Source organism: Panicum virgatum, unplaced genomic scaffold (assembly GCF_016808335.1).
Source record: "Panicum virgatum strain AP13 unplaced genomic scaffold, P.virgatum_v5 scaffold_5465, whole genome shotgun sequence".
Lineage (NCBI taxonomy): Eukaryota > Viridiplantae > Streptophyta > Magnoliopsida > Poales > Poaceae > Panicum > Panicum virgatum.
This window is the reverse complement of record NW_024376539.1, coordinates 21100-45585: the sequence shown is the minus strand read 5'-3', so window position 1 is coordinate 45585 and position 24486 is coordinate 21100. Positions and strand designations below refer to the sequence as shown.

The 24486-nt window shown below is 44.9% G+C and overlaps 1 protein-coding gene across 1 annotated transcript; it reads left to right on the top strand.

Annotated features, from left to right (window-relative positions):
- Positions 1-18717: 18717 nt before the first annotated feature.
- On the top strand, positions 18718-19720 carry LOC120694392 (the record flags this gene model as incomplete). Its single annotated transcript, XM_039977517.1, has 1 exon — positions 18718-19720. A coding segment is annotated over exon 1 (612 nt), but the record flags the coding sequence as incomplete, so codon positions are not given.
- Between the last annotated feature and the right edge of the window lie 4766 nt (positions 19721-24486).

Here is a 24486-nt window from a genome sequence, read left to right as displayed (position 1 = left end):
TGACCAATTAATGCCAAAAGTTCGTGCCCGAAGTCACTTGTCTGATTTTTTCGAACGAACGCACCTCGAATCTACCCCATTGGCACCCTAAAACTTCATGTTTTGTTGCGTTGCATTAGTGTTTGGGTTGCATTGGGATCGTTTCGTAACTGCATGAAACTCGATTGCACAAACAGGGTCAACTGGTGCAATTAATGCAAAAGTTCGTGCACACGAAGTCACGTCGGGATTTTTTCTCAACGAACGCAACCCAATCCACTCAATTGGACCCTAAACTCATGGTTTTGGTGCGTTGCATAGTGTTTGGCTGCATTTGGGATCGTTTCGTAACTGCATGAAACTCGATGCAAAACAGGGTGAACTGTTGCAATAAATGCAAAAGTTCGTGCACGAAGTCACGTCGGGATTTGCAACGAACGCACCAATCCACTCCATTGGACCCTAGACTCATGTTTGTGTTGCATAGTGTTGGCTGCGTTTGGGATCGTTTCGTAACTACATGAACTCGGTGCAAAACGGGATCAACTGGTGTAATTAATGCAAAGTTCGTGCCACGATATCACGTGGGATTTTTCAAGGAATCCACCCTTTGGACCCAAAACTCTTGTTTGGTGTGTTGCATATTGTTGGGTGCATTTGGAATCATTTCGGTAACTCATGAAACTCGGTGCAAAAAGGGTGAACTGGTGCAATTAATGCAAATTCGTGCCACGAAGTCACGTCGGATTTTTCAACGAACGCACCCAATACTCCAATTGGACCCTAAACTTATGTTTGGTGCGTTACATAGTGTTGAGTGCAGGGATGTTTCATAACTGCATGAAACTTGATGCAAAACAGGGTCAACGTGCAATTAATGCAAAAGTTCGTCCCACGAAGTCACGTCGGCATTTTTGCAACGAACGCACCCAATCCACTCCATTGGACCCTAGGCTCATGTTTCATAAGTTGCATAGTGTTTGGCTGCGTTTGGGATCGTTTCGTACAGCATGAAACTCGATGCAAAACAGGGTGAAATGGTGTAATTAATGCAAAGTTCGTGCCACGAAGTCACATCGGGATTTTTCGCACGAACGCACCCAATCCACCCATCGGACCCTAACTCAGTTTTCATGAGTTGCATAGTGTTGGCTGCGTTTTGGATCGTTTTCGTAACTGCATGAAACTCGGTGCAAAATGGGGTGAACTGGTGCAAATAATGCAAAAGTTCGTGCCACGAAGTCATGTAGGGATTTTCGCAACGAACGCACCCAATCCACCCATTGGACCCTAACTCATGTTGGTGTGTTGCAAGTGTTGGATGCATTTGGGATCGTTTTGTAACTGCATGAAACGATGCAAAAAGGTAATGGTGAATTAATGCAAAAGTTCGTGCCACGAATCACGTCGGGATTTTTCGCAACGAACACACCAATGCCCATTGGACCCTAAACTCATGTTTTGGTGCGTTGCATAGTGTTGGGACATTTGGAAGATTTCGTAACTGCAGGAAACTCGTGCAAAACGGGTCAACTGTTGCAATTAATGCAAAGTTCGTGCCACGAAGTCACGTCGGGATTTTTCGCAACGAACGCACCAATCCACCATTGGACCCTAACTCATGTTTTGGTGCGTTGCATAGTGTTTGGGTGCATTGGATTGTTTCGACTGCATGAAACTCGATGCAAAACAGGGTTGAACTGGTGCAATTATGCAAAAGTTCGTGCACGAAGTCACGTCGGGATTTTTTCGCAACGAACACCCAATCCACTCCATTGGACCCTGAACTCATGTTTTCGTTGCATAGTTTGGTGCGTTTGGGATCATTTCGTACTGCAAACTCGATGCAAAAGGGTGAATGGTGCAATTAATGCAAAAGTTGTGCCATGAAGTCACGTCGGGATTTTTCGCAACGAACGCACCCAATCCACTCCATTGGACCTAACTCATGTTTTCAGTTGCATAGTGTTTGGCTGTGTTTGGGCAAACTGCATGAAACTCGGTGCAAAACAGGGTGAACTGGGCAATTAATGCAAAAGTTCGTGCCACAAAGTCATGTCGGGATTTTTCGCAACGATGCACCCAATCCACTCCATTGGACCCTAAATCATGTTTTCATGAGTTGCATAGTGTTTGGCTGCATTTGGGATCGTTTCGTAATGGCAGAAACTCGGATGCAAAACAGGGTGAACTGTTGCAATTAATGCAAAAGTTCGTGCCACAAGTCACGTCGGGATTTTTCGCACGAACGCACCCAATCCACCCATTGGACCCTAAACCATGTTTGGTGTGTGCAATAGTGTTTGCGTGCATTTGGGATCGTTTGTAACTGCATGAAACTCGATGCAAATAGGGTGAACTAGTGCAATTAATGCAAATGTTCGTGCCACGATATCACGTCAGGATTTTTTCACAACGAACGCACTCAATCCACCCGATTGGACCCCAAACTCATGTTTTGGTGCTTTGCATAGTGTTTGGGTGCATTTGGGATCGTTTCGTAACTAAATGAAACTCGGTGCAAAACGGGGTCAACTGGTGCAATTAATGCAAAAGTTCGTGCCACGATATCACGTCCGAATTTTTCGCAAGGAACGCACCCAATCCACCCCATTGCGCCCTAAACTCATGTTTTGGTGCGTTGCATAGTGTTTGGGTGCATTTGGGATCGTTTGGTAACTGCATGAACTCGGTGCAAACGGGGTCAACTGGTGCAATTAATGCAAAAGTTCGTGACACGAAGTCATGTCGGGATTTTTTTTTTCAACAAACGCACCCAATCCGCCACATTGGACCCTAAACTCATGTTTTGGTGCGTTGCATAGTGTTGGGATGCATTTGGGATCGTTTCGTAACTGCATGAAACTCGATGCAAAACCGGGTGAACTGTTGCAATTAATGCAAAAGTTCGTGCCACAAAGTCACGTCGGGATTTTTCGCAACGAACGCACCCATCCCTTCCATTAGACCCTAAACTCATGTTATGGTGCGTTGCATAGTGTTTGGCTACGTTTGGGATCGTTTCGTAACTGCGTGAAACTCGGTGCAAACGGGGTGAACAGGGTGCAATAAATGCAAAAGTTCGTGCTACAAAGTCACGTCGGGATTTTTCGCAACGAACACACCCAATCCGGCCCATTGGACCCTAAAGTCATGATTTTGTGCATTGCAAGTGTTGGGATGCATTTGGGATCGTTCGTAACTGCATGAAACTCAATGCAAAATAGGGTCAACTAGTGCAATTAATGCAAAAGTTCGTGCCACGAAGTCACGTCGGGATTTTTTTCAATGAACGCACCCAATTCCGCCCGATTGGACCCTAAACTCATGTTTTGGTGCATTGCATAGTGTTGGGATGCATTGTGATCATTTCGTAACTTCATGAAACTCAATGCAAACAGGGTGAACTGGTGCAATTATGCAAAAGTTCGTGCCACGAAGTCACGTCGGGATTTTTCGCAACGAACGCCACCAATCCACTCCATTAGACCCCTAGACTCATGTTTTCGTAAGTTGCATAGTGTTGGTGCTTGTGTTTGGCATAACAGCATGAAACTCGGTGCAAACGGGGTGAAACTGGTGCAATTAATGCGAAATTTCGTGCCACGAAGTCATGTCGGGATTTTTCGCAACGAACGCACCCAATCCACTTATTGGACCCTAAAATCATGTTTTCATGAGTTGCATAGTGTTTGGCTGCATTTGGGATCCTTTCGTAACGGCATGAAACTCGGTTCAAAACGGGGTGCTATGGTGCAATTAATGCAAAAGTTCGTGCCACGAAGTCACGTCGGGATTTTTTTTTTTCAACGAACGCACCCGATACGCCCAATTGGACCTTGAACTTATGTTTTGGTGCGTTACATAGTGTTGGGACGCATTAGGGATTGTTTCGTAACTGCATGATACTCGATGCAAAATAGGGTGAACTGGTGCAATTAATGCAAAAGTTCGTGCCACGAAGTCACGTCGGGATTTTTCGCAACGAACGCACCCAATCCACTCCATTAGACCCTAGACTCATGTTTTCGTAAGTTGCATAGTGTTTGGCTGTGTTTGGCATAACAGCATGAAACTCGGTGCAAAATGGGGTGAAATGGTGCAATTAATGCGAAATTTCGTGCCACGAAGTCATGTCGGGATTTTTCGCAACGAACGCACCCAATCCACTCTATTGGACCCTAAAATCATGTTTTCATGAGTTGCATAGTGTTTGGCTGCATTTGGGATCCTTTCGTAACGGCATGAAACTCGGTTCAAAACGGGGTGCTATGGTGCAATTAATGCAAAAGTTCGTGCCACGAAGTCACGTCGGGATTTTTTTCAACAAACGCAACCCGATACGCCCCATTGGACCCTGAACTTATGTTTTGGTGCGTTGCATAGTGTTAGGACGCATTAGGGATTGTTTCGTAACTGCATGAAACTTGATGCAAAACAGGGTGAACTGGTGCAATTAATGCAAATTTTTGTGCCCCGAAGTCACGTCGGGATTTTTCGCAACGAACGTACCCAATCCACTCCATTGGACCCTAGACTCATGTTTTCGTAAGTTGCATAGTGTTTGGCTGCGTTTGGGATCATTTCATTACTGCATTAAACTCGGTGCAAAATGGGGTGGAATGGTGCAATTAATGCTGAAGTTCGTGCCACGAAGTCAGGTCGGGATTTTTCGCATCGAACGCACCCAATCCACTCCATTGGACTCTAGACTCATGTTTTCGTAAGTTGCATAGTGTTTGGCTGTGTTTGGCAAAACTGCATGAAACTCGGTGCAAAATGGGGTGAAATGCGGCAATTAATGTAAAAGTTCGTGCCACGAAGTCATGTCGGGATTTTTTGCAACGAACGCACCCAATCCACTCCATTGGACCCTAAAATCATGTTTTCATGTGTTGCATAGTGTTTGGCTGCGTTTGGGATCGTTTCGTAACGGCAAGAAACTCAGTGCAAAACGGGGTGCACTGTTGCAATTAATGCAAAAGTTCATGCCACGAAGTCATGTCGGGATTTTTCGCAACGAACGCACCCTATCCACCACATTGGACCCTAAACTCATGTTTTGGTGTGTTGCAAAGTGTAGCGATGCATTTGGGATCGTTTCGTAACTGCATGAAACTCGATGCAAAACGGGGTCAACTGGTGTAATTAATGCAAAAGTTCATGCCACGATATCATGTCGGGATTTTTCGCAAGGAACGCACCCAATCCACCCCATTGGACCCAAAACTCTTGTTTTGATGCGTTTCATATTGTTTGGGTGCATTTGGGATCGTTTCAGAACTGCATGAAACTCGGTGCAAAATAGGGTCAACTGGTGCAATTAATGCAAAAGTTCGTGCCACGAAGTCACGTCGGGATTTTTTTTTCAACGAACGCACCCGATACGCCCAATTGGACCTTGAACTTATGTTTTGGTGCGTTACATAGTGTTGGGACGCATTAGGGATTGTTTCGTAACTGCATGATACTCGATGCAAAATAGGGTGAACTGGTGCAATTAATGCAAAAGTTCGTGCCACGAAGTCACGTCGGGATTTTTCGCAACGAACGCACCCAATCCACTCCATTAGACCCTAGACTCATGTTTTCATAAGTTGCATAGTGTTTGGCTGTGTTTGGCATAACAGCATGAAACTCGGTGCAAAACGGGGTGAAATGGTGCAATTAATGCGAAATTTCGTGCCACGAAGTCATGTCGGGATTTTTCGCAACGAACGCACCCAATCCACTCTATTGGACCCTAAAATCATGTTTTCATGAGTTGCATAGTGTTTGGCTGCATTTGGGATCCTTTCGTAACGGCATGAAACTCGGTTCAAAACGGGGTGCTATGGTGCAATTAATGCAAAAGTTCGTGCCACGAAGTCACGTCGGGATTTTTTTTTCAACGAACGCACCCGATACGCCCAATTGGACCTTGAACTTATGTTTTGGTGCGTTACATAGTGTTGGGACGCATTAGGGATTGTTTCGTAACTGCATGATACTCGATGCAAAATAGGGTGAACTGGTGCAATTAATGCAAAAGTTCGTGCCACGAAGTCACGTCGGGATTTTTCGCAACGAACGCACCCAATCCACTCCATTAGACCCTAGACTCATGTTTTCGTAAGTTGCATAGTGTTTGGCTGTGTTTGGCATAACAGCATGAAACTCGGTGCAAAAGGGGTGAAATGGTGCAATTAATGCGAAATTTCGTGCCACGAAGTCATGTCGGGATTTTTCGCAACGAACGCACCCAATCCACTCTATTGGACCCTAAAATCATGTTTTCATGAGTTGCATAGTGTTTGGCTGCATTTGGGATCCTTTCGTAACGGCATGAAACTCGGTTCAAAACGGGGTGCTATGGTGCAATTAATGCAAAAGTTCGTGCCACGAAGTCACGTCGGGATTTTTTTCAACAAACGCACCCGATACGCCCCATTGGACCCTGAACTTATTTTTTGGTGCGTTGCATAGTGTTAGGACGCATTAGGGATTGTTTCGTAACTGCATGAAACTTGATGCAAAACAGGGTGAACTGGTGCAATTAATGCAAAATTTTGTGCCCCGAAGTCACGTCGGGATTTTTCGCAATGAACGTACCCAATCCACTCCATTGGACCCTAGACTCATGTTTTCGTAAGTTGCATAGTGTTTGGCTGCGTTTGGGATCATTTCATTACTGCATTAAACTCGGTGCAAAATGGGGTGGAATGGTGCAATTAATGCTGAAGTTCGTGCCACGAAGTCAGGTCGGGATTTTTCGCATCGAACGCACCCAATCCACTCCATTGCACTCTAGACTCATGTTTTCGTAAGTTGCATAGTGTTTGGCTGTGTTTGGCAAAACTGCATGAAACTCGGTGCAAAATGGGGTGAAATGCGGCAATTAATGTAAAAGTTCGTGCCACGAAGTCATGTCGGGATTTTTTGCAACGAACGCACCCAATCCACTCCATTGGACCCTAAAATCATGTTTTCATGTGTTGCATAGTGTTTGGCTGCGTTTGGGATCGTTTCGTAACGGCAAGAAACTCAGTGCAAAACGGGGTGCACTGTTGCAATTAATGCAAAAGTTCATGCCACGAAGTCATGTCGGGATTTTTCGCAACGAACGCACCCTATCCACCACATTGGACCCTAAACTCATGTTTTGGTGTGTTGCAAAGTGTTGCGATGCATTTGGGATCGTTTCGTAACTGCATGAAACTCGATGCAAAACAGGGTCAACTGGTGTAATTAATGCAAAAGTTCGTGCCACGATATCATGTCGGGATTTTTCTCAACGAACGCACCTAATCTGCCCAACTGGACCCTAAACTCATGTTTTGGTGCGTTGCATAGTGTTTGGGTGCATTTCGGAACATTTCGTAACTGCATGAAACTCGGTGCAAAACGGGGTCAATGATGCAATTAATGCAAAAGTTTGTGCCACGAAGTCACGTCGGGATGTTTTTCAACAAACACACCCGATACGCCCCATTGGACCCTGAACTTATGTTTTGGTGCGTTGCATAGTGTTATGATGCATTAGGGATTGTTTCGTAACTGCATGAAACTCGATGCAAAACAGGGTGAACTGGTGCAATTAATGCAAAATTTCGTGCCACGAAGTCACGTCGGGATTTTTCGCAACGAACGCACCCAATCCACTCCATTGGACCCTAGACTCATGTTTTCATAAGTTGCATAGTGTTTGGTTGCGTTTGGGATCATTTCATTACTGCATTAAACTCGGTGCAAAATGGGGTGAAATGGTGCAATTAATGCAGAAGTTCGTGCCACGATGTCACGTCGGGATTTTTCGCATCGAACGCACCCAATCCACTCCATTGGACCCTAGACTCATGTTTTCATAAGTTGCATAGTGTTTGGCTGCGTTTGGGATTGTTTCGTAACGGCAAGAAACTCGGTGCAAAACGAGGTGCACTGTTGCAATTAATGCAAAAGTTCGTGCCACAAAGTCATGTCGGGATTTTTCGCAACGAACGCACCCAATCCACCACATTGGACCCTAAACTCATGTTTTGGTGTGTTGCAAAGTGTTGCGATGCATTTGGGATCATTTCGTAGCTGCATGAAACTCGATGCAAAATAGGGTTAACTGGTGCAATAAATGCAAAAGTTCGTGCCACGATATCACGTCGGGATTTTTCACAACGAACGCACCCAATCCACCCCATTGGACCCCAAACTCATGTTTTGGTGCGTTGCATAGTGTTTGGGTGCATTTGGGATCGTTTGGTAACTGCATGAAACTCGGTGCAAAACGACGTCAACTGGTGCAATTAGTGCAAAAGTTCGTGCCAGAAAGTCACGTCGGGATTTTTTTCTACAAACGCACCCAATCCGCCACATTGGACCCTAAACTCATGTTTTGGTGCGTTGCATAGTGTTGGATGCATTTGGGATCGTTTCATAACTGCATGAAACTCGATGCAAAACAGGGTCAACTGATGTAATTAATGCAAAAGTTCGTGCCACGATATCACGTCGGGATTTTTCGCAAGGAACGCACCCAATCCACCCCATTGGACCCAAAACTCTTGTTTTGGTGCTTTGCATATTGTTTGGGTGCATTTGGGATCGTTTCAGAACTGCATGAATCTCGGTGCAAAACAGGGTCAACTGGTGCAATTAAAGCAAAAGTTCGTGCCACGAAGTCACGTCGGGATTTTTTTTTCGACGAACGCACCCGATACGCCCAATTGGACCCTGAACTTATGTTTTGGTAAGTTACATAGTGTTGGGACGCATTAGGGATTGTTTCGTAACTGCATGAAACTCGATGCAAAATAGGGTGAAGTGGTGCAATTAATGCAAAAGTTCGTGCCACGAAGTCACGTCGGGATTTTTCGCAACGAAAGCACCCAATCCACTCCATTAGACCCTAGACTCATGTTTTCGTAAGTTGCATAGTGTTTGGCTGTGTTTGGCATAACAGCATGAAACTCGGTGCAAAACGGGGTGAAATGGTGCAATTAATGCAAAAGTTCGTGCCACGAAGTCATGTCGGGATTTTTCGCATCGAACTCACCCAATCCACTCTATTTGACCCTAAAATCATGTTTTCATTAGTTGCATAGTGTTTGGCTGCGTTTGGGATCCTTTCGTAACGGCATGAAACTCGGTTCAAAACGGGGTGCTATGGTGCAATTAATGCAAAAGTTCGTGCCACGAAGTCACGTCGGGATTTTTTTCAACAAACGCACCCGATACGCCCCATTGGACCCTGAACTTATGTTTTGGTGCGTTGCATAGTGTTAGGACGCATTAGGGATTGTTTCGTAACTGCATGAAACTTGATGCAAAACAGGGTGAACTGGTGCAATTAATGAAAAATTTTGTGCCACGAAGTCACGTCGGGATTTTTCGCAACGAACGCACCCAATCCACTCCATTGGACCCTAGACTCATGTTTTCATAAGTTGCATAGTGTTTGGCTGCGTTTGGGATCATTTCATTACTGCATTAAACTCGGTGCAAAATGGGGTGAAATGGTGCAATTAATGCAGAAGTTCGTGCCACGATGTCACGTCGGGATTTTTCGCATCGAACGCACCCAATCCACTCCATTGGACCCTAGACTCATGTTTTCATAAGTTGCATAGTGTTTGGCTGCGTTTGGGATTGTTTCGTAACGGCAAGAAACTCGGTGCAAAACGAGGTGCACTGTTGCAATTAATGCAAAAGTTCGTGCCACAAAGTCATGTCGGGATTTTTCGCAACGAACGCACCCAATCCACCACATTGGACCCTAAACTCATGTTTTGGTGTGTTGCAAAGTGTTGCGATGCATTTGGGATCGTTTCGTAACTGCATGAAACTCGATGCAAAATAGGGTCAACTGGTGCAATAAATGCAAAAGTTCGTGCCACGATATCACGTCGGGATTTTTCACAACGAACGCACCCAATCCACCCCATTGGACCCCAAACTCATGTTTTGGTGCGTTGCATAGTGTTTGGGTGCATTTGGGATCGTTTGGTAACTGCATGAAACTCGGTGCAAAACGACGTCAACTGGTGCAATTAGTGCAAAAGTTCATGCCACGAAGTCACGTCGGGATTTTTTTCTACAAACGCACCCAATCCGCCACATTGGACCCTAAACTCATGTTTTGGTGCGTTGCATAGTGTTGGGATGCATTTGGGATCGTTTCGTAACTGCCTGAAACTCGATGCAAAACAGGGTCAACTGGTGTAATTAATGCAAAAGTTCGTGCCACGATATCACGTCGGGATTTTTCGCAAGGAACGCACCCAATCCACCCCATTGGACCCAAAACTCTTGTTTTGGTGCGTTGCATATTGTTTGGGTGCATTTGGGATCGTTTCAGAACTGCATGAATCTCGGTGCAAAACAGGGTCAACTGGTGCAATTAATGCAAAAGTTCGTGCCACGAAGTCACGTCGGGATTTTTTTTCGACGAACGCACCCGATACGCCCAATTGGACCCTGAACTTATGTTTTGGTAAGTTACATAGTGTTGGGACGCATTAGGGATTGTTTCGTAACTGCATGAAACTCGATGCAAAATAGGGTGAAGTGGTGCAATTAATGCAAAAGTTCGTGCCACGAAGTCACGTCGGGATTTTTCGCAACGAAAGCACCCAATCCACTCCATTAGACCCTAGACTCATGTTTTCGTAAGTTGCATAGTGTTTGGCTGTGTTTGGCATAACAGCATGAAACTCGGTGCAAAACGGGGTGAAATGGTGCAATTAATGCAAAAGTTCGTGCCACGAAGTCATTTCGGGATTTTTCGCATCGAACTCACCCAATCCACTCTATTTGACCCTAAAATCATGTTTTCATTAGTTGCATAGTGTTTGGCTGCGTTTGGGATCCTTTCGTAACGGCATGAAACTCGGTTCAAAACGGGGTGCTATGGTGCAATTAATGCAAAAGTTCGTGCCACGAAGTCACGTCGGGATTTTTTTCAACAAACGCACCCGATACGCCCCATTGGACCCTGAACTTATGTTTTGGTGCGTTGCATAGTGTTAGGACGCATTAGGGATTGTTTCGTAACTGCATGAACCTTGATGCAAAACAGGGTGAACTGGTGCAATTAATGAAAAATTTTGTGCCACGAAGTCACGTCGGGATTTTTCGCAACGAACGCACCCAATCCACTCCATTGGACCCTAGACTCATGTTTTCATAAGTTGCATAGTGTTTGGCTGCGTTTGGGATCATTTCATTACTGCATTAAACTCGGTGCAAAATGGGGTGAAATGGTGCAATTAATGCAGAAGTTCGTGCCACGATGTCACGTCGGGATTTTTCGCATCGAACGCACCCAATCCACTCCATTGGACCCTAGACTCATGTTTTCATAAGTTGCATAGTGTTTGGCTGCGTTTGGGATTGTTTCGTAACGGCAAGAAACTCGGTGCAAAACGAGGTGCACTGTTGCAATTAATGCAAAAGTTCGTGCCACAAAGTCATGTCGGGATTTTTTGCAACGAACGCACCCAATCCACCACATTGGACCCTAAACTCATGTTTTGGTGTGTTGCAAAGTGTTGCGATGCATTTGGGATCGTTTCGTAACTGCATGAAACTCGATGCAAAATAGGGTCAACTGGTGCAATAAATGCAAAAGTTCGTGCCACGATATCACGTCGGGATTTTTCACAACGAACGCACCCAATCCACCCCATTGGACCCCAAACTCATGTTTTGGTGCGTTGCATAGTGTTTGGGTGCATTTGGGATCGTTTGGTAACTGCATGAAACTCGGTGCAAAACGACGTCAACTGGTGCAATTAGTGCAAAAGTTCGTGCCACGACGTCACGTCGGGATTTTTTTCTACAAACGCACCCAATCCGCCACATTGGACCCTAAACTCATGTTTTGGTGCGTTGCATAGTGTTGGGATGCATTTGGGATCGTTTCGTAACTGCCTGAAACTCGATGCAAAACAGGGTCAACTGGTGTAATTAATGCAAAAGTTCGTGCCACGATATCACGTCGGGATTTTTCGCAAGGAACGCACCCAATCCACCCCATTGGACCCAAAACTCTTGTTTTGGTGCGTTGCATATTGTTTGGGTGCATTTGGGATCGTTTCAGAACTGCATGAATCTCGGTGCAAAACAGGGTCAACTGGTGCAATTAATGCAAAAGTTCGTGCCACGAAGTCACGTCGGGATTTTTTTTCGACGAACGCACCCGATACGCCCAATTGGACCCTGAACTTATGTTTTGGTAAGTTACATAGTGTTGGGACGCATTAGGGATTGTTTCGTAACTGCATGAAACTCGATGCAAAATAGGGTGAAGTGGTGCAATTAATGCAAAAGTTCGTGCCACGAAGTCACTTCGGGATTTTTCGCAACGAAAGCACCCAATCCACTCCATTAGACCCTAGACTCATGTTTTCGTAAGTTGCATAGTGTTTGGCTGTGTTTGGCATAACAGAATGAAACTCGGTGCAAAACGGGGTGAAATGGTGCAATTAATGCAAAAGTTCGTGCCACGAAGTCATGTCGGGATTTTTCGCATCGAACTCACCCAATCCACTCTATTTGACCCTAAAATCATGTTTTCATTAGTTGCATAGTGTTTGGCTGCGTTTGGGATCCTTTCGTAACGGCATGAAACTCGGTTCAAAACGGGGTGCTATGGTGCAATTAATGCAAAAGTTCGTGCCACGAAGTCACGTCGGAATTTTTTTCAACAAACGCACCCGATACGCCCCATTGGACCCTGAACTTATGTTTTGGTGCGTTGCATAGTGTTAGGACGCATTAGGGATTGTTTCGTAACTGCATGAAACTCGATGCAAAACAGGGTGAACTGGTGCAATTAATGAAAAATTTTGTGCCACGAAGTCACGTCGGGATTTTTCGCAACGAACGCACCCAATCCACTCCATTGGACCCTAGACTCATGTTTTCATAAGTTGCATAGTGTTTGGCTGCGTTTGGGATCATTTCATTACTGCATTAAACTCGGTGCAAAATGGGGTGAAATGGTGCAATTAATGCAGAAGTTCGTGCCACAATGTCACGTCGGGATTTTTCGCATCGAACGCACCCAATCCACTCCATTGGACCCTAGACTCATGTTTTCATAAGTTGCATAGTGTTTGGCTGCGTTTGGGATTGTTTCGTAACGGCAAGAAACTCGGTGCAAAACGAGGTGCACTGTTGCAATTAATGCAAAAGTTCGTGCCACAAAGTCATGTCGGGATTTTTCGCAACGAACGCACCCAATCCACCACATTGGACCCTAAACTCATGTTTTGGTGTGTTGCAAAGTGTTGCGATGCATTTGGGATCGTTTCGTAACTGCATGAAACTCGATGCAAAATAGGGTCAACTGGTGCAATAAATGCAAAAGTTCGTGCCACGATATCACGTCGGGATTTTTCACAACGAACGCACCCAATCCACCCCATTGGACCCCAAACTCATGTTTTGGTGCGTTGCATAGTGTTTGGGTGCATTTGGGATCGTTTGGTAACTGCATGAAACTCGGTGCAAAACGACGTCAACTGGTGCAATTAGTGCAAAAGTTCGTGCCACGAAGTCACGTCGGGATTTTTTTCTACAAACGCACCCAATCCGCCACATTGGACCCTAAACTCATGTTTTGGTGCGTTGCATAGTGTTGGGATGCATTTGGGATCGTTTCGTAACTGCCTGAAACTCGATGCAAAACAGGGTCAACTGGTGTAATTAATGCAAAAGTTCGTGCCACGATATCACGTCGGGATTTTTCGCAAGGAACGCACCCAATCCACCCCATTGGACCCAAAACTCTTGTTTTGGTGCGTTGCATATTGTTTGGGTGCATTTGGGATCGTTTCAGAACTGCATGAATCTCGGTGCAAAACAGGGTCAACTGGTGCAATTAATGCAAAAGTTCGTGCCACGAAGTCACGTCGGGATTTTTTTTCGACGAACGCACCCGATACGCCCAATTGGACCCTGAACTTATGTTTTGGTAAGTCACATAGTGTTGGGACGCATTAGGGATTGTTTCGTAGCTGCATGAAACTCGATGCAAAATAGGGTGAAGTGGTGCAATTAATGCAAAAGTTCGTGCCACGAAGTCACGTCGGGATTTTTCGCAACGAAAGCACCCAATCCACTCCATTAGACCCTAGACTCATGTTTTCGTAAGTTGCATAGTGTTTGGCTGTGTTTGGCATAACAGCATGAAACTCGGTGCAAAACGGGGTGAAATGGTGCAATTAATGCAAAAGTTCGTGCCACGAAGTCATGTCGGGATTTTTCGCATCGAACTCACCCAATCCACTCTATTTGACCCTAAAATCATGTTTTCATTAGTTGCATAGTGTTTGGCTGCGTTTGGGATCCTTTCGTAACGGCATGAAACTCGGTTCAAAACGGGGTGCTATGGTGCAATTAATGCAAAAGTTCGTGCCACGAAGTCACGTCGGAATTTTTTTCAACAAACGCACCCGATACGCCCCATTGGACCCTGAACTTATGTTTTGGTGCGTTGCATAGTGTTAGGACGCATTAGGGATTGTTTCGTAACTGCATGAAACTCGATGCAAAACAGGGTGAACTGGTGCAATTAATGAAAAATTTTGTGCCACGAAGTCACGTCGGGATTTTTCGCAACGAACGCACCCAATCCACTCCATTGGACCCTAGACTCATGTTTTCATAAGTTGCATAGTGTTTGGCTGCGTTTGGGATCATTTCATTACTGCATTAAACTCGGTGCAAAATGGGGTGAAATGGTGCAATTAATGCAGAAGTTCGTGCCACGATGTCACGTCGGGATTTTTCGCATCGAACGCACCCAATCCACTCCATTGGACCCTAGACTCATGTTTTCATAAGTTGCATAGTGTTTGGCTGCGTTTGGGATTGTTTCGTAACGGCAAGAAACTCGGTGCAAAACGAGGTGCACTGTTGCAATTAATGCAAAAGTTCGTGCCACAAAGTCATGTCGGGATTTTTCGCAACGAACGCACCCAATCCACCACATTGGACCCTAAACTCATGTTTTGGTGTGTTGCAAAGTGTTGCGATGCATTTGGGATCGTTTCGTAACTGCATGAAACTCGATGCAAAATAGGGTCAACTGGTGCAATAAATGCAAAAGTTCGTGCCACGATATCACGTCGGGATTTTTCACAACGAACGCACCCAATCCACCCCATTGGACCCCAAACTCATGTTTTGGTGCGTTGCATAGTGTTTGGGTGCATTTGGGATCGTTTGGTAACTGCATGAAACTCGGTGCAAAACGACGTCAACTGGTGCAATTAGTGCAAAAGTTCGTGCCACGAAGTCACGTCGGGATTTTTTTTCTACAAACGCACCCAATCCGCCACATTGGACCCTAAACTCATGTTTTGGTGCGTTGCATAGTGTTGGGATGCATTTGGGATCGTTTCGTAACTGCCTGAAACTCGATGCAAAACAGGGTCAACTGGTGTAATTAATGCAAAAGTTCGTGCCACGATATCACGTCGGGATTTTTCGCAAGGAACGCACCCAATCCACCCCATTGGACCCAAAACTCTTGTTTTGGTGCGTTGCATATTGTTTGGGTGCATTTGGGATCGTTTCAGAACTGCATGAATCTCGGTGCAAAACAGGGTCAACTGGTGCAATTAATGCAAAAGTTCGTGCCACGAAGTCACGTCGGGATTTTTTTTCGACGAACGCACCCGATACGCCCAATTGGACCCTGAACTTATGTTTTGGTAAGTTACATAGTGTTGGGACGCATTAGGGATTGTTTCGTAACTGCATGAAACTCGATGCAAAATAGGGTGAAGTGGTGCAATTAATGCAAAAGTTCGTGCCACGAAGTCACGTCGGGATTTTTCGCAACGAAAGCACCCAATCCACTCCATTAGACCCTAGACTCATGTTTTCGTAAGTTGCATAGTGTTTGGCTGTGTTTGGCATAACAGCATGAAACTCGGTGCAAAACGGGGTGAAATGGTGCAATTAATGCAAAAGTTCGTGCCACGAAGTCATGTCGGGATTTTTCGCATCGAACTCACCCAATCCACTCTATTTGACCCTAAAATCATGTTTTCATTAGTTGCATAGTGTTTGGCTGCGTTTGGGATCCTTTCGTAACGGCATGAAACTCGGTTCAAAACGGGGTGCTATGGTGCAATTAATGCAAAAGTTCGTGCCACGAAGTCACGTCGGAATTTTTTTCAACAAACGCACCCGATACGCCCCATTGGACCCTGAACTTATGTTTTGGTGCGTTGCATAGTGTTAGGACGCATTAGGGATTGTTTCGTAACTGCATGAAACTCGATGCAAAACAGGGTGAACTGGTGCAATTAATGAAAAATTTTGTGCCACGAAGTCACGTCGGGATTTTTCGCAACGAACGCACCCAATCCACTCCATTGGACCCTAGACTCATGTTTTCATAAGTTGCATAGTGTTTGGCTGCGTTTGGGATCATTTCATTACTGCATTAAACTCGGTGCAAAATGGGGTGAAATGGTGCAATTAATGCAGAAGTTCGTGCCACGATGTCACGTCGGGATTTTTCGCATCGAACGCACCCAATCCACTCCATTGGACCCTAGACTCATGTTTTCATAAGTTGCATAGTGTTTGGCTGCGTTTGGGATTGTTTCGTAACGGCAAGAAACTCGGTGCAAAACGAGGTGCACTGTTGCAATTAATGCAAAAGTTCGTGCCACAAAGTCATGTCGGGATTTTTCGCAACGAACGCACCCAATCCACCACATTGGACCCTAAACTCATGTTTTGGTGTGTTGCAAAGTGTTGCGATGCATTTGGGATCGTTTCGTAACTGCATGAAACTCGATGCAAAATAGGGTCAACTGGTGCAATAAATGCAAAAGTTCGTGCCACGATATCACGTCGGGATTTTTCACAACGAACGCACCCAATCCACCCCATTGGACCCCAAACTCATGTTTTGGTGCGTTGCATAGTGTTTGGGTGCATTTGGGATCGTTTGGTAACTGCATGAAACTCAGTGCAAAACGACGTCAACTGGTGCAATTAGTGCAAAAGTTCGTGCCACGAAGTCACGTCGGGATTTTTTTCTACAAACGCACCCAATCCGCCACATTGGACCCTAAACTCATGTTTTGGTGCGTTGCATAGTGTTGGGATGCATTTGGGATCGTTTCGTAACTGCCTGAAACTCGATGCAAAACAGGGTCAACTGGTGTAATTAATGCAAAAGTTCGTGCCACGATGATGAGGACATCCCTCCCAATGATACACCCATGCCTACTACGCAGCAAGGACCAATGACAAGAGCTCGTGCACGAGAGCTAAATTATCAGGTAAACTCGTTCCTCGCTGTCCATAAACCATCATCCATGAATGGGGTACTACTAAATTCTTGTGATGCTTTTCTTATTCTTAGGAACTTGGGACATGAACCAGATTGGAGGGAGAGCAAACACGACAAGAAAGCGAGTGTGGATGATCAGATCGGACCATACCAGTTCGGACCTCCAGGAAGGGGCAACTTCGGAAGGCCATAACTCTTAGCTCTGAATATTGTTTGAAGCCCATGAGTACTTGTTGGAAAGCTCCTGAAGTCTACTTTCAGATGGATCCAACCTCAAGATGAAATTCCAAAGGAGCTAAGCAGAATCGCCAAAATGACGTTCAGTCTTCCAGTCTTGGGCTGAGGCCCTTGTATCTAGTTCAGCCCACTAGGGGCCCATTTTAAGTTAGGGTTTACACCCCCCACGCCTCTTGGCTGCTCCCCCACCTATATAAACCACCAGCAGCCACCATTTGAGACTTGGGTTTTGTTTGGTTGTAAGTTTAGCTGCTGCTACTTCCTTGTAAACGCGTGTGTCGATTAGACCACCCGATTTGCTTGATTCAGAACCCCAACTTCGTGTGTATCGGATTTATCCTTTGGGCAAGGTCTGTGTGCTGTTTGCTTGTCCACTTGTTCTTGCTTGTTCTTCGATTTGCTTGCAGGTTCAAGGTTGTTCTTGGCACAGCAAGAACAACACAAATTGGAGGCGGTGTAACTGTCGCTAAGGCGCAGCGCAGCCCTTGTGGTGTTGTAGTCGGGCAGCACAACGTCGATCCTCCTCAAATCGAGTTATCCCCCACTCTCATCGAAAGATCGGGAGCAAACCCCAGCGGGTTCCATCATGTGGTAATCAGAGCAAGGTTTTTTTCGGTGAGAGATTCTACCCATTCCTTTACCTACAGTCCAGAAAACTACACAAAAATAGGCTAGATCTGAAAATCCCACCAACAAGTTTGAGCTTTTGCTGTTCTGCTTAGTTCTTTGCTTGTTGAGTTTTCAGTTGCATTGTTTGGGCTAGTTGCTGGTTCTTAGTGGTTCAATCTTTAGAGTTTTGAGTTCTGGTCACGTTTTAGTCACCACGAGATCCACCAAATCTATTCATATTTCCGCTGTCATTTCTGCCACCACGAATCCATCTTCCCAGATCTGAGCACTGGAAGAAAACAGTCCTATATCTTGTGTTACATGTCCGATTCAAATGTTTAAATACAATCTGGAAAGGTTATCTCGTGTTCTTTCCAACGGATCTAAATTTGCTCCCTAACTCCTTCTGAGCTCGTCGCAATAGCACTTGAGATTCGCGACCTGCTGTCTGAAAGTTGAGACGTTGGAACTGATTTCAAAGGAGTTGTGTGCAGCAATCCCTTTGTTTGGATTGTTGGGGTTTTCAAAAGAGTTTTAGCCCCTGAAAAAGAAAGAGCAAAAAAAAAGAGAAGAGAAGAGAAAAAAAAAGTGAAGGGAATAGAGCTGTTGTTTTCTTGCATTCCTTGCTGTCTTGGTGTGTGACAACATTTGTGTTCGGGCTCACGTCTCTAGCTTGATTTGGCACTAGGACCAGCATAGGACCATCAATGAATGTCTATTCAACTTGCTTTGACTAATGTGGTTCTAGCTGTACCTTGATTTGCCTTGTTTGCAGCCACCTATAGCTCCACAAATTATCTACTACATCACGGGGTTGTGCTTGTGTAACCATTTGTGTTGTTCTTGCTGGCTGCCGACACCTCCTGCCTTGCTTGGTAAGAACATGTAAGAACTTGAATGGCTAAGTGTGAGTGAACATATAGTGTGCCACCACCTATTTCCTTTAGTTGGTAGGCAACTTCTTGTGACTTTGTTTGCTGCAAGCTAACCATGGCAGGTGTAGGGAGTGAGGATGAGGATGGTGGAGGTCTGCTTACACCTCGCACCAAAGGCATTGTACAGCATTTTCAAAAGCAAGTGAGGGAGTACACCCTTGGAATTGATAATGATTTGCAGGTGATAAATGAGAAGATTGGGCAAATGGAGGCCGCACAGATTTCCAACAACACCAAGCTTGCAGGTTTGGAGACGACGGTTGCTCGCGTGGACAAGAGTCTCGCTGCTCTTCTAAGGCGCTTTGATGAGCTCCACGCGAAGACGAATGATCAGCATAGAGGACGTGGCGAAGAGGATGAGGACGGCGCAAAAAATTCAGGTGCTGATTATGCTGCTGACACCGAAGTTGAGGATCGAGGCCAGCGACATCTACGTCGTAACCGTCGAGGTATGGGTGGACAACGTCCACATGAGGTACATAACAATGACATTGCTTTCAGTAAGATAAAATTTAAGATACCCTCTTTTGATGGTAAATATGATCCAGATGCTTATCTTACTTGGGAGATGGCTGTTGAACAAAAATTTACTTGTCATGATTTTCCTGAAAATGCATGTGTTAGGGCTGCAACTAGTGAATTCACTGATTTTGCTTCCGTTTGGTGGATAGAACATAGCAAGAAAAATCCTAATAACATGCCACAAACTTGGGATGCTTTGAAACGGATTATGAGGGCTAGATTTGTTCCATCTTACTATGCACGTGATCTTTTAAACCAGCTGCAGCAGTTAAAACAAGGTACTAAAAGTGTAGAAGAATACTATCAAGAGCTGCAAATGGGCATGCTACGCTGCAATTTAGAGGAGGATGTGGAACCTGCTATGGCTAGATTTTTGGGCGGGTTAAACCGGGAAATTCAGGACATCCTTGCTTATAAAGAGTACACTAACATAACCCGTTTGTTCCATCTTGCTTGCAAAGCTGAAAGGGAAGTGCAGGGACGACGTGCAAGTACCAGGACTAACATTTCTGCAGGGAGGAATTTTTCCACGCAGCCCCGCTCAAGCATTCCATCAACTGGACGTGTTGCTGCACCTTATTCATCGTCAGCTCGAACAGCAGCCCCACCTTCTAGCGACAAGCCTCGTGACAACCCTGCAAATTCAGCAGCAAAGACAACGCAAAAACCTGCTGCAACCACTTCATCGGTGGCATCCACAGGTAGAACAAGAGATGTTCAGTGCCACCGCTGCAAGGGATTTGGACATGTCATGCGTGACTGCCCAAGCAAGCGTGTTTTGGTGGTAAAAAATGATGGTGAGTACTCATCTGCTAGTGAACTTGATGAAGATATACTTGCATTGCTTGCGGCTGACCATGCAGGAAGTGAGGGCTGCTCGGAAGAACATATTAATGCAGCTGAAGCCGACCGCTATGAGAGCCTAATTGTGCAGCGTGTGCTGAGCGCACAAATGGAGAAAGCGGAGCAAAATCAGCAGCACACATTGTTCCAAACAAAGTGTGTCATCAAAGAGCGTTCGTGTCGAGTGATCATCGATGGAGGTAGCTGCAACAACTTGGCCAGCAGCGACATGGTGGGGAAGCTTGCGCTTACCACCCAACCACACCCGCATCCATATTGCATTCAATGGCTGAATAACACCGGTAAGGCAAAGGTAACAAAACTTGTGCGAATTAATCTTGCCATCGGATCCTATAAAGATGTTGTTGAATGTGATGTTGTGCCAATGCAAGCATGTAGTATTCTGCTAGGAAGGCCATGGCAATTTGATAAAGATTCTATGCATCATGGTAGATCAAATCAGTATTCCTTCCAACACCATGATAAAAGGATTGTGTTGCATCCAATGTCTCCTGAAGCAATTTTAAAAGATGAACTTACTAGAGCTAGTAAAATGAAGAATCAGGAACAGGCTAAAAGTGAAAATCAGATTGTGGCAAACGAACTTGAGAAGCACAAAAAGAGAAGTGCCAAATCTGTTCATGATAACAGAAATGAGATCAAGCTGAAAGGGGCATGTTTCATTGCTACTAAATCTGATTTGGATGAGATTGATACTACCACTGCTGTTTGCTATGCCTTGATTTGCAAACAAACCTTGTTTTCACTTCAGGACATACCTCTTTCCTTGCCCCCTGTTGTCACTAAACTTTTGCAGGAGTATGCGGATGTTTTTCCAAAGGAGGTGCCACCGGGGCTGCCACCAATTCGTGGGATTGAGCACCAGATTGACCTTATTCCCGGGGCCTCCTTGCCCAATCGTGCACCATACAGGACCAACCCTGAAGAAACTAAAGAAATTCAGCGCCAAGTGCAAGAATTGCTCGACAAAGGTTACGTGCGTGAGTCCCTGAGCCCCTGCGCTGTTCCTATCCTTTTGGTTCCTAAGAAAGATGGATCTTGGCGCATGTGTGTAGATTGCCGAGCGATTAATAACATAACTATCAGATATCGTCATCCTATCCCTAGGCTAGATGATATGCTTGATGAATTGAGTGGCTCAATTGTGTTCTCGAAAATTGATTTGCGTAGTGGTTACCACCAGATTCGCATGAAGTTAGGAGATGAATGGAAAACAGCGTTTAAAACTAAATTCGGTCTATATGAGTGGTTAGTCATGCCTTTTGGTCTCACTAATGCACCCAGCACTTTCATGAGATTAATGAATGAAGTTTTACGTGCTTTCATTGGCAGATTTGTTGTGGTATATTTTGATGACATTCTGATCTATAGCAAATCACTAGAAGACCATCTTGATCATTTGTGTGCTGTTTTGGATGCTCTCCGTGATGCACATTTGTTTGGTAACCTTGAGAAGTGCACCTTTTGCACAGATCGAGTCTCTTTTCTTGGCTATGTTGTGACACCGCAGGGAATTAAAGTCGATCAAGCCAAGGTTGAAGCCATTCATAGCTGGCCAGTTCCCACAACGGTCACCCAAGTGCGAAGCTTTCTAGGACTTGCTGGATTTTATCGTCGCTTTGTGAAGGACTTTAGCACCATTGCAGCCCCGTTGCATGAACTCACTAAGAAGGGTACAACCTTCACTTGGGCTGCAGCTCAACAGGATGCTTTCAGCGTGCTCAAAGATAAGTTAACTCATGCACCCTTGCTCCAACTTCCAGATTTCAATAAAACATTTGAACTTGAATGTGATGCTAGTGGAATTGGGTTGGGTGGCGTGCTGCTGCAAGATGGTAAGCCTGTAGCATATTTCAGTGAGAAATTGAGTGGACCTAGCTTGAACTATTCTACTTACGATAAGGAATTGCTTGCTTTAGTTCGAACTTTGGAAACTTGGCAGCACTATTTGTGGCCCAAAGAGTTTGTTATACATTCTGATCATGAGTCCTTAAAACACATTCGAAGTCAAGCAAAACTGAATCGTAGGCATGCTAAATGGGTTGAATTCATTGAATCTTTCCCTTATGTCATCAAACACAAGAAAGGGAAGGAGAATGTCATTGCTGATGCTTTGTCTAGGCGTTACACTATGCTGTCCCAACTTGATTGCAAAATTTTCGGCTTGGAAACGATTAAAGCACAATATGCTCATGATGATGATTTTAAGGATGTGTTGCTGAACTGTAAGGAGGGGAAAACTTGGAACAAATTTGTCCTAACTGGTGGGTTTGTTTTTAGAGCTAACAAGCTATGCATTCCAGCTAGCTCCGTGCGTTTGTTATTACTGCAGGAAGCACATGGAGGAGGGCTGATGGGACACTTTGGTGTGAAGAAGACAGAAGACATCCTTGCTGATCATTTCTTTTGGCCCAAGATGCGGAGGGACGTGGAGAGATTTGTTGCTCGCTGCACAACATGCCAAAAAGCTAAGTCACGCCTTAATCCTCATGGTTTGTACATGCCTCTACCTGTTCCAAATGCACCATGGGAGGATATTTCAATGGACTTTGTTTTAGGACTGCCTAGAACAAAGAAGGGGAGGGATAGTGTTTTTGTGGTTGTGGATAGATTTTCTAAGATGGCACATTTCATACCATGTCATAAGACCGATGATGCTACTCATGTTGCTGATTTGTTCTTTCGTGAAATTGTTCGTTTGCATGGTCTACCAAACACAATTGTTTCAGATCGTGATGCAAAATTTCTTAGTCATTTTTGGAGAACTTTGTGGGCTAAATTAGGTACTAAGCTGCTATTTTCCACTACATGTCATCCCCAAACTGATGGACAAACTGAGGTTGTGAATAGAACTTTATCTACCATGCTTAGGGCTATTTTGAAAAAGAACATAAAAATGTGGGAAGAATGTTTGCCTCATGTTGAGTTTGCTTACAACCGTTCACAACATTCTACTACTAAAAAGAGCCCTTTTGAGATTGTTTATGGTTTTGTGCCTCGAGCCCCTATTGATTTGCTGCCTCTACCAACTTCTGAGAGATTGAATTTTGATGCTAAACAACGTGGTGAGTTGATGTTGAAAATGCATGAGACCACAAAGGAGACCATAGAAACCATAAATGCTAAATATAAACTTGCTGGTAGCAGAGGAAAGAAGCATGTCACTTTTGAACCAGGTGATTTGGTTTGGCTGAACTTGAGAAAGGATCGGTTTCCTGATTTGAGGAAGTCAAAGTTGCTTCCGAGAGCTGATGGCCCTTTTAAAGTTGTAGCTAAGATCAATGATAATGCATACAAACTTGAGTTGCCTGCAGATTTTGGGGTTAGCCCCACATTTAACATTACAGATTTGAAACCATATTTGGGTGAGGAAGATGAACTTGAGTCGAGGACGACTCAAATGCAAGAAGGGGAGGATGATGAGGACATCCCTCCCAATGATACACCCATGCCTACTACGCAGCAAGGACCAATGACAAGAGCTCGTGCACGAGAGCTAAATTATCAGGTAAACTCGTTCCTCGCTGTCCATAAACCATCATCCATGAATGGGGTACTACTAAATTCTTGTGATGCTTTTCTTATTCTTAGGAACTTGGGACATGAACCAGATTGGAGGGAGAGCAAACACGACAAGAAAGCGAGTGTGGATGATCAGATCGGACCATACCAGTTCGGACCTCCAGGAAGGGGCAACTTCGGAAGGCCATAACTCTTAGCTCTGAATATTGTTTGAAGCCCATGAGTACTTGTTGGAAAGCTCCTGAAGTCTACTTTCAGATGGATCCAACCTCAAGATGAAATTCCAAAGGAGCTAAGCAGAATCGCCAAAATGACGTTCAGTCTTCCAGTCTTGGGCTGAGGCCCTTGTATCTAGTTCAGCCCACTAGGGGCCCATTTTAAGTTAGGGTTTACACCCCCCACGCCTCTTGGCTGCTCCCCCACCTATATAAACCACCAGCAGCCACCATTTGAGACTTGGGTTTTGTTTGGTTGTAAGTTTAGCTGCTGCTACTTCCTTGTAAACGCGTGTGTCGATTAGACCAC